Source organism: Hyla sarda, chromosome 3, assembly GCF_029499605.1.
Source record: "Hyla sarda isolate aHylSar1 chromosome 3, aHylSar1.hap1, whole genome shotgun sequence".
Classification (NCBI taxonomy): Eukaryota; Metazoa; Chordata; class Amphibia; order Anura; family Hylidae; genus Hyla; species Hyla sarda.
The window spans coordinates 193,167,617-193,177,855 of NC_079191.1; the positions used below are offsets into that span (position 1 = coordinate 193,167,617).

At 41.7% G+C, this 10,239-nt stretch overlaps 1 protein-coding gene across 2 annotated transcripts in view; it reads left to right on the top strand.

Moving 5' to 3' along the window:
• The window catches only part of BAG2 (BAG cochaperone 2), a 46,224-nt gene extending 36,237 nt beyond the window's left edge, over window positions 1-9,987 (top strand). The window contains exons 2-3 of one of the 2 annotated variants that reach the window (XM_056565786.1): window positions 7,535-7,644; window positions 7,980-9,982. In XM_056565786.1, coding sequence (XP_056421761.1) covers window positions 7,535-7,644; window positions 7,980-8,377 — 508 coding nt within the window. In that variant the 3' untranslated portion in view covers window positions 8,378-9,982. Of the gene's footprint in view, window positions 1-7,534; window positions 7,645-7,979 lie in introns of both variants that reach the window. The other variant, XM_056565787.1, reaches the window with a different exon arrangement.
• Window positions 9,988-10,239: the final 252 nt, after the last annotated feature.

The window sequence follows — 10,239 nt, forward strand, 5'->3', positions numbered from 1 at the left end:
TGTTGCAAAACTACAACTCTCAGCAGTCACCGACAGCCAACGGGCATGCTGGGAGTTGTAGTTATGCAACCACCAGATGCACCACTACAACTCCCAGCATGCACTTTAGCTGATTGTGCAAGCTGGGAGTTGTAGTTACACAACAGCTGAAGGTACACTTTTCCATAGAAAGAATGTGTCTCCAGCTGTTGCAAAACTACAAGTCCCAGCATGCCCATAAGGGCATGCTGGGAGTTGTGGTGGTCTGCCTCCTGCTGTTGCATAACTACAGCTCCCAGCATGCCCTTTTTGCATGCTGGGAGCTGTTGCTAAGCAACAGCAGGAGGCTGTCACTCACCTCCAACGATCCTCGCCGCACAGGTCAGTCCCTCGTCGTCTCCGCCGCGGCCGTCGCTCCTGGGGCCCCGATCCCAACAGGGGCGCCGGGGATCGGGGTCCCCAGCACCCGGGGTGCACGTCCCGCACCCGCTCACGTCCTCCGGAAGAGGGGCGGAGCGGGTTGCGGGAGTGACACCCGCAGCAGGCGCCCTGATTGGTCGGCCGGTAATCCGGCCGACGAATCAGGGCGATCGTGAGGTGGCACCAGTGCCACCTCACCCCTGCTGGCTCTGGCTGATCGGGGCCGTCTCTGACGGCCCCGATCAGCCAGTAATTCCGGGTCATCGGGTCACTGGAGACCCGATTGACCCGGAATCCGCCGCAGATCGCTGGACTGAATTGTCCAGCGATCTGCGGCCATCGCCGACATGGGGGGTCATAATGACCCCCCTGGGCGATATGCCCCGATGCCTGCTGAACGATTTCAGCAGGCATCGGGGACCGGCTCCGCTCCAGATGGTTGCGGGGGGCCGGTAAAACACATGACGTTCTCATACGTCATGTGTCCTTAAGGACTCGGAAATGGAGACGTATGAGAACGTCATGTGTCCTTAAGGGGTTAAAGGCTTCTTATCAGAGATAAAGCAGACCCTCAAAGCCGAGATTGCAAATTTGAGGCAAGATATCTGTTCAGTTAGCCATAGAGTGGACACTCTCGAAAATGATCATGACGACACCCGCAAATATGTCTCCTCACTACAAACAACAGTGTCGGTCCAGCATGACACACTCTGCGACTATCAGAGACACTTAGAAGACCTAGTCAATAGGGGTCGTCACCATAATATTCGAGTGAGGGGTCAACCTGAGGCCACTCAGGAAGAAGATTTAAAAGTCACACTAGAGGCAATATTTAATATGATCCTGAAAGCACCATCGGACCATAAAATTCAAATGGACAGAGCTCATAGAGCCCTTAAGCCCAAGGACTCTTCTCCTTTGCTGAGGGATGTAATTTGTTGCATCACAGACTATACCGTGAAAGAAGAAATAATGTTCAAGGCCAAAAACCTACGTAACATCGATTTTGACGGTGATTCGGTTCAGTTTCTACCAGACTTATCTTGGCTGACACTTTAGAATGAAAGGACAATTAAGGCCTCTACTGAAATCTCTCCGAGAAAAAGACATAGTTTATCCTTTCAGCCTCACCACCAGGAAAAATGGGAAGACTGCCACATTATGGACATCTCAAAACCTTCCGTCTTTCTATGAAACTCTAGGCATATCTATTCCACAACTGAGTAATTGGAAGCTTTTGCCACCTCCTCCCTCTCCTCCACTGGTTTGGACGAAAGCCACAGAGAAGACCAAACCCCCAATCCCCCACTCCTGAACAGCGTGGGACACCCCCACGTGACTCCTTGAGCTGAATATAGACTCCTTGTATAACTATATAGTTTAACTTGGATTATCATCAGGGACATTTGTGGAGCTATTTTCCCTAGCTTCCCTAGGCTATTTCAGCTTTAGGAGTGAGTTATAGTGTGAAGTTCTTCAACTTTATATCCAAAGTCCATTTTTGGATATTATTTGAGACTTACATCTCAGTTTATGCTTATACGATTTGTTGTTATGACTATTACTATTTCCCTCTTTTTGTACTTAATGATGTTCTTTTTGTCTTTTGTCTGCATGGTCCTTTCTTCGGCCTCCACTTACCTTAAAATCCAGTATTATTTTACCTTTCCTATTGAAGTTTCCATTCCCGCAACAGTTGACCTTCAAAACACTACAAGGGTAACCTCTGTACAGATACACACATATTTAAGTTTTCTGATGTGCCCTTGTATGAATGCACATTCAATTTTTATGTCTACAATGCTAAACTAATGTCTTTCAACGTCAAAGGTTTGAATACCGACGGTAAGCGCCAACTTCTACTTAAAGAATTGAAAAGGCGAAAGGTAGACATAGCTTTCATACAAGAGACACATCATGAAACTGCTAATTCTTTTAACTTTGCACTGCGACAAATGGGACCATTTAGGGGTCTGTCTCAAAGAATTCTTTGTGCAAAATCTGGGGTCGGCCTCCTCCTATCCTACTTATGGGAAGCCCATAAAACAGTAATAAGAGGCCATTGCATCACATTGGCGTCCTGAATAAAAAGATTTATAGCAAAATTCAAAAAACTTGGAAATCAGGCTGAAATCCATGGAAGCTAGGATGCAGGCCCACCCCACAATTCCGCTCCTACGCTAGATAACTACTTTGCGTAACAAATTTAAGGATATAGAAGTGACTGTGGCGGAAAAATTTGTTTCCTACATTAGGCATAAATATTATGCCAAAGCCAATAAACCCCATACCCTATTGGTATCTCAATTTACCTCCCAATCCTCCCAGACCAACCTCTTTGCTATCAGAAATAATGAAGGCCACCTTGTATACGATCCTGACCAAGTTGCCAAATTGTTTCAGGAATTTTACTCTCGACTTTACAATTTACCTTTCTCATTACCTTCCAATATTTTGGAAAGGGAAACCATAATCCGAGACTACTTGGACAATTGCGGCCTGCCCAAAATTTCAGACACTGATTAACAATCACTGAATTCCCCAATTACTTTAGAGGAACTCCAAGACACGATTAAACAATTACCAAACGGGAAATCCCCTGGACCAGACGGTCTGACGTACCTTAATTATAAAACTTATGTAGACATTCTTTTCCCCCCATATGCTAATCCTGTTTAATTCCTTCATGTCAGATACACCAATACCACACTCCATGCTTAGTTCCTTCATTACTGTAATACTGAAGTCCAACAAAGATCCTACGGAAGGCTCTAGTTATAGACCAATATCACTGTTAAATTCAGATCTGAAAGTGTTCACCAAATTGTTGGCTAATAGGCTGAGCAACACCCTCCCCTTATTGATTCACAAGGACCAAGGTGTCTTTATTTGCGGACAATGCACTTTTAACACTGACCAACCCACAAATATCGCTACCCAATCTCCTCACGGTAATTCGGTCCTACTCTGGAGTATCAGGGTACAAAATCAATTCTGACTAAACGGAAATATCGCCCATCCGTATCCCCCCTAATGATTTGGAAAATCTTAAATTAAATTTTAAATATAGATGGCGCCACTTTAAAATATCTAGGTATCAGACTTACTCCTAATCTTACTTCCTTCTTTAAACACAACTTCCCCCCTCTTGTCCAAGACAAAAAGAATTTACTTACTAAATGGATGCCACTTCCCCATCCCTCTTGGGTAGGATCGCAGCCGGTAAAATGACGATTATACCTAAAGTACTATATCTCTTGGAAACACTACCAATTCCCATTTACAATTCTTTACTCAAGTTTGTTTGGAAAAATGGCCATCACAGGATACCTTTTACTGTATTATCCATGCCTAAACAATTTGGAGGTCTGTCATTCCCAAACTATATAAATATTATTTGGCGACCCATGTGCGTAGGATACCATCTTTGACCTCATTTCTGTCATATCATAAATGGTCAGAAATTGAGACAAAGTGGATTTCACCTATCCACCAAAATTCTTTAATATGGGCATGGCAGACACACAAACAGCCTAGGAATATCTTAAAAACTACATCCCTAACATAAAAAATTTGGGACATGACTTTAACTACATACAACTTGAAATCACCAAGGTCTCTCTTAAAGCCGATAGTTCTTAATCCTTCCTTCTCCTTGAGCTGTAGATGTGAGGTGATTACCCCATGGATAGAAGATAAACTATTCTACCTAATAGATGTAGTGGACACGATAAGGCATACCTTAATACCCTATTCCACTCTTAAAATTTAATATAATCTCCCTGACTCTTCCCTCCCACTATACCAAGAAATTCAAACTCAACTGTCTTTTATCACATCGATTACAATTCTTCCTTCCCTAACACCCTTTGAGGGCATTGGCAAAAACTATACCTCAACTAGACGTTTTATTTCCTCCCTTCTGCTTACACCTAAAGATACTCCCGAGATTCGCCACTCATACATGGATAAATGGGAAATGTATTTGGGACATCAATTTTCCATTAATCAATGGCAAATTATTTGGTCAAACACAGCTAAATCCTCTGCCTGTTCTATATATAAGGAAAATCAATACAAAATACTTACATTCTGGTATCACACCCCAGAGATGCTTCATCGCCTGTTTCTTTAGGGATCGACTGATTATCGGTTTGGCCGATATTATCGGCCGATATTCACGATTTTGGACATCATCGGTATCGGCAATTACCTTGCTGATAATGCCCCCCCCAGGCCAGAGACTGCCGCCGCTGCCCCATTGCCTCCCCCATCCCCGGTGTTATAATTACCTGTTCCCGGGGCCCGTGCTACTTCTGGCTCCTGCGGCGACCTGCGCTATTGCTGTGCGCTGCACAATGACGAGTGACGTCCTCAACGTAACGTCACCGTCAGTGCGCACAGTGATAGCTCAGGACGCCGCCGGAGCTAGAAGTAGCGCGGACCCTGGGAACAGGTAATTATAAAACCAGGGATGGGGAGGCAATGGGGCAGCGGCGGTGGTTGGACTCAGGATCGGCAGGGGGAGAGAAGCGGGCGGCTGTGGTCTCTGGCCAGAGGATAGGCAGGGGGAGCAGCGGCGGTGGTGGTTGGACTAGGGAGGACCCCAGGACAGGCAGAGGGAGAGAAGCGCGTGGCGGCAGCAGTCTCTGGCCCCACAAAAGCTGCTGCAGTTCATTGATTTAAAGCGCCCGCTTTAAATAATTGATCTGCAGCGGCTTCTGCGGGGTCGGGGGGAGGGGTGAAATAGCCGATAACTTATACCGGAATATCGGTATAAGTTATCGGCTATCGGCCTCAGAGTTCACCGATTATCGGTATTATCGGTATAAAAAATCAAGGTCGGTCGATCCCAATGTTTCTTCAAACATCCTCGCTGTGCTGGAGATGCCAATCCTCGGTTGGCTCACTCCCACATATTTTTTGGGACTGCCCTTCCCTTACTGATTTCTGGATTAAAGTTCAAAGACTCATCAGACAGGTTTGGGGGATTACAATTCCCTTATAACCTGCAATATTTTTTCTTAACTTTCTTCCTAGGGAGTTGACTAAAATTCAAGCCAGACTCCTATTACACATCCTGACAGCTGCTAAATGCATGATAGTCTTCTGGTGGAAAAATGCTGAACCCCCACCGGTTAATGCACTGCTGGATAGAATCCGGGATATAAGGCAAGTGGAGTATCTCTACCAAGCAATTGATGACACTCTACCTAGATTTCATAGAATTTGGCAGAGGTGGGAGGTCTTTGATGCGTCGTCTGCTTTCTGATTCATTTACTGCGGTTGTGGAGATGGCCATGCGGATCTTGTTTTTCTTTTTCCTTCTCTCCCTTTCTAATTTTCCACCGTTGTCATACCTGTTTTGACCGTGTTATATATATATTTTTTTTTTCTCACGTATTTTCATATTTTCAATATATATATATATTGCTAGATATTGATTTTGAAATGTCAGGATAACATTGTGGTGTGTTATTTATAGCTCAAACACTATAGTATTATTTTCATTATGATTATTATGCTTGAAGCTGATATGAATCATTATTTTCAATGGTCAGCCATGACATTCTAACCACTGGTCACATATTATATCTGCATCTCTTTTTTTCTTTTTATTGTTATTATTTTTCTTTGTATACACATTCCTTTGATATGTCTATTTTCTTATCTGTTTTATTGTTTCTTCACTGGAATATTGTTAAAAATTCATAAATAAACAGGTAAAAAAAAATCTAAAATAAACCTATATAGATTTGGTAATTATGTCTTTTTAAAAATATAAATCCTTCCAGTACTTATCAGCTGCTGTATACTACAAAGGAAGTTGTGTAGTTCTTTCCACTCTGATCACTGTACAGGGACTGTCCAGAACAGGAGCAATTCCCCATAGCAAACCTCTCCTGCTCTGGACAGTTCCTGACCCAGACAGAGGTGCCAGCATAGAGCACTGTGGTCAGACAGAGAAGAACAACTCAACTTCCTGGGGAATTTACAGCAGCTGATAAGTACTGGAAGGATTAAGATTTTTATATAGAAGTAATCTACAAATCTATATACATTTTCTTGCACTGGTTGATTTAAAAAACTAGACCACATCACAGGTTATGTATCAAGCATTAAAATATTTAAAATAAATAAATATGGCAGAAATATGGTGAACAATTTACGTTTACAAACATTTTCATATTTATTAACATAGAAATCTTTGCTTGCACTTTTTGCAGTAAAGCTCTTTCATGCTGTGTGAGATTTTCCAGTACATACGGCAAATGGGTATGGCAGTGATAAAAGCCTACGGTAGGAGAAGCTACATACAGTACTACATAACACAGTGCAAGATTCCTCCAATGCCCAGCAGAACCTATAGACTCATCATACGCAGTCACTATGTGTTTGCTGAATAAATTGCAGATATAGAGGCATCAGAAATAAAGCATAAGATGTTTACACATTGACGCTTTAACCCTATTATCTTCAGTGTCACCTACTGACCATAAATGACAGCTGGGCAGGCGGTGAGCAGTCTTCCTGAATTGAGGCGGTCAGATGTCATGCTTTCACTCATTGTAATTCTTGAGAAATAGTTGAACTAAAAATGAATAATAAAAATAATAAGTATACAATAGTAGATAAAGACACAGCGATCGGCACTGTTGGATAAGTACCCAGGCGTTACACTCTTCCCTTAAATATATGCTATCGGCTTCCCTTGTCATGCACACCTGTGATCCTCGACGTAGTGCTCAACCCCATAAGACTTTAAAACATGGCATTTGTAGAAACAAAAGGAAAACAGGGGGGGCACTTACGAGTCAGAGTCTTCTGGAAGGTGCAGACTTTGTCTTTTTATTCGGGTGCATAGAAAAACCTAAAAGCAGGACGCCAGGGTCCGCAGCGAGGTGCACCGCACCTCGCTGCGGATCCTGGCGTCCTGCTTTTAGGATTTTCTATGCACCCGAATAAAAAGACAAAGTCTGCACCTTCCAGAAGACTCTGACTCGTAAGTGCCCCCCCCCCGTTTCCCTTTTGTTTCTACAAATGCCACAAAACAAAATATTCTAACATATTCACTGAATGCAATAATAGTATTGAAATAAGGAACATGAATAATCCATTTAACAATTCTTCCTAGAGTACAATCCTTGCGCGATTCAGCATTTGCTCTGGAGCTGGAGAAAGAGTCTCTAATAGAGATCATTCACAATGTCAAGAACAGCCAGGACATGAGGAACATAAGTGATGGTAAGATATACTTTACTAGCATCTGGGGGGGGGGGCTGAAATCATCCTCTGACATCATTAATCGGATGAAGACACAAGGGATTCCACTCCTCAAATACTTGGATGCTATGAACTTTCCAGTCCATACAAGGGTCAGGACTGAACGGTATATTGATCTCTGTTAGTCTGCTTTATAATCATATATGGCTTAGGTTGTGCTTATATCCATCAGCTATATCCATCCATATCATTAGTTAGTGAATATTTGTAGTTTATAATAATGCATTACAGCTGTAGCATCTAAGTAGCTTTTTGATGTTGTCCTTCACTCACTGTTATATTCATTCAATGTCAAGGGGAAAGAGAAGAACTGACATTAACTGCAGAACGTCTGATGAACCGCACGGTGACTGTAGAAGTCTCAGTGGAAACCATCAGAAACCCCCAACAAGCCTCATCTATACAGCAAGCCACCCTGATCATTGATGAGATCCTGAAGAAAGTCATGGACAACTTGGAAGGTGGAAGGAAACAGCTGATGTCTCTGTATGCAGCTTGTACTTCTGATAGCCCGGCTGCACCCATTGATCAGAAATTCCAGTCCATCATTATAGGATGCGCTTTAGAGGACCAAAAGAAAATTAAAAGGAGACTAGAAAATCTTATTAGGAACATTGACAGTTCAGAGAAGTCCATCACACTGCTGGAGAACCATAAGCAGAAACCTGTTCCTTTCCAAAACAATAAAATATAAAGCACTCAGACAGGAGGAGACATGTATGTGGTTAATAGTTAACACTACAAAGGCTTGAAAGAGTCATAGCCAAACTTGAATGTCTACGAGTATATTCCGATTATGTATTTTATAGTGTACCCATAAGGTAGTTCTATGCTATGTGACACTACATTATCCTATATACATTCAGCAGTGGAATTCATTAACACAAGTTACATATCTTAAGCAGATTACAAATTGAGGTTCAATTACTATGTTTTGCATAGAATGTATCTTATAATATAACAGTAAGGGCCCATTTACACCATTTATGCTTTTTACATGCAGAATTCCACTTGGAAAATACTGAGCAGCAGCCTCCCATTGTTCTCAATGGGATTTTACTGCACCATTCACAATATGAAATTTCTGCTGTAGAAATTCTGGACCCCAGACTCCACTGAAAGAATGAATATGTTCATTCTTCCGGTGGACTCTGCTCTGAAATGCATTGCCATCTATTGAGATGGGGCATGTCCGAGTAATCCTCCAGATGGAATTCGCGCCTAAATGAGCCCTACTTGTTAAAGGGAATGTGCCATCAAAAAATGACCTATTGTACAAATCAAGTTTTTATGTTAATCATATTTTTTAAAGAATTTATGATGATATTTGTTTCTAATTTTCCATTTTCTAACTATAGTATAAAATAATTCTTAACCTTGCTGTTTTCAGTCTGGCCACTAGGGCTAAAACTAAGCTTCCTGTCCCGTCTATGATGATAAGGAGGAGGTTGCTAGAAAGTGATCTTTACAGCATTACAGCAAAGGGTGACACCTGTATAAAGACAAAACAAATGGAGCTCAGCCTTCCCTCCCATTGTAGAATGACCTCTGTACAGGTCAGAGAGCATGCTTATAAACATGTCCCATACAAAGAATAGGGTCTGGAGATGTTCATTGTGTCTATGTCCCTGGAGCTTGCAGTAAAGCATACCACTAAATGCTGTTAAAAAAAAGCTCAGACAAAATGGCTGCTCACATAATAATGTAGTAAAATACCCCCAAAAAATTACAGAAAATAGGAACAAATTAGATAAAGAATGTTTCAGTATCTAGCTCTAATCATAAAAAAAATCTACGTAATAAATACATCATACATATATATATCACATATACATATCATAAAAAAACATGTATTTTATGGAGATACTGGAGGGGTAGATAACTGCATTATTTTTATGTAAAGATATTTATGAAAATATTGGATATGTCGAAACGTGACAGTGATTTATAAGGTCTTTATAGTGCATGGGGAAGGATCTTTTTGTTTTTCAATTTTTTTCTTTTTTTTTAAAGATGTCATATACTTTCCTAAAACAGGCTGGAATTCTGGGTACTAGCAGAAGCCATATATCAAGTACAGTTACATTCTCTTCCATAAAATTCAGAGGCACGCAATTCCTGGACCTGCCATAGGAGGCATATGTAACACCTTTTTACACAGCAGCCCCTTTCTGTAAGCCAGAATTGGTTGTATTTTAGATGAGTTGTAGTTTAGAAGGCCCAGTTCCAGACTATGTGGCGCTACTTCACATTTGGTCAAGACCTTAAAGGGGTACTCGGGTGGAAATTTGTTTTTTTTAAATCAACTGGTGCCAGAAAGTTAAACAGATTTGTAAATTACTTCTATTAAAAAATATTTACCCTTCCAGTACTTTTTAGCAGCTGTATGCTACGATTCTTTTCTTTTTCAATTTCTTTTTTTTGTCTTCTCCACAGTACTCTCTGCTGACACCTGATGCCCGTATCTGGAATTGTCCAGAGCAGGAGAAAATCCCCATAGCAAACCTATGCTGCTCTGGACAGCTCAGTCAGCACAGAGCACTGTGGACAAGACAA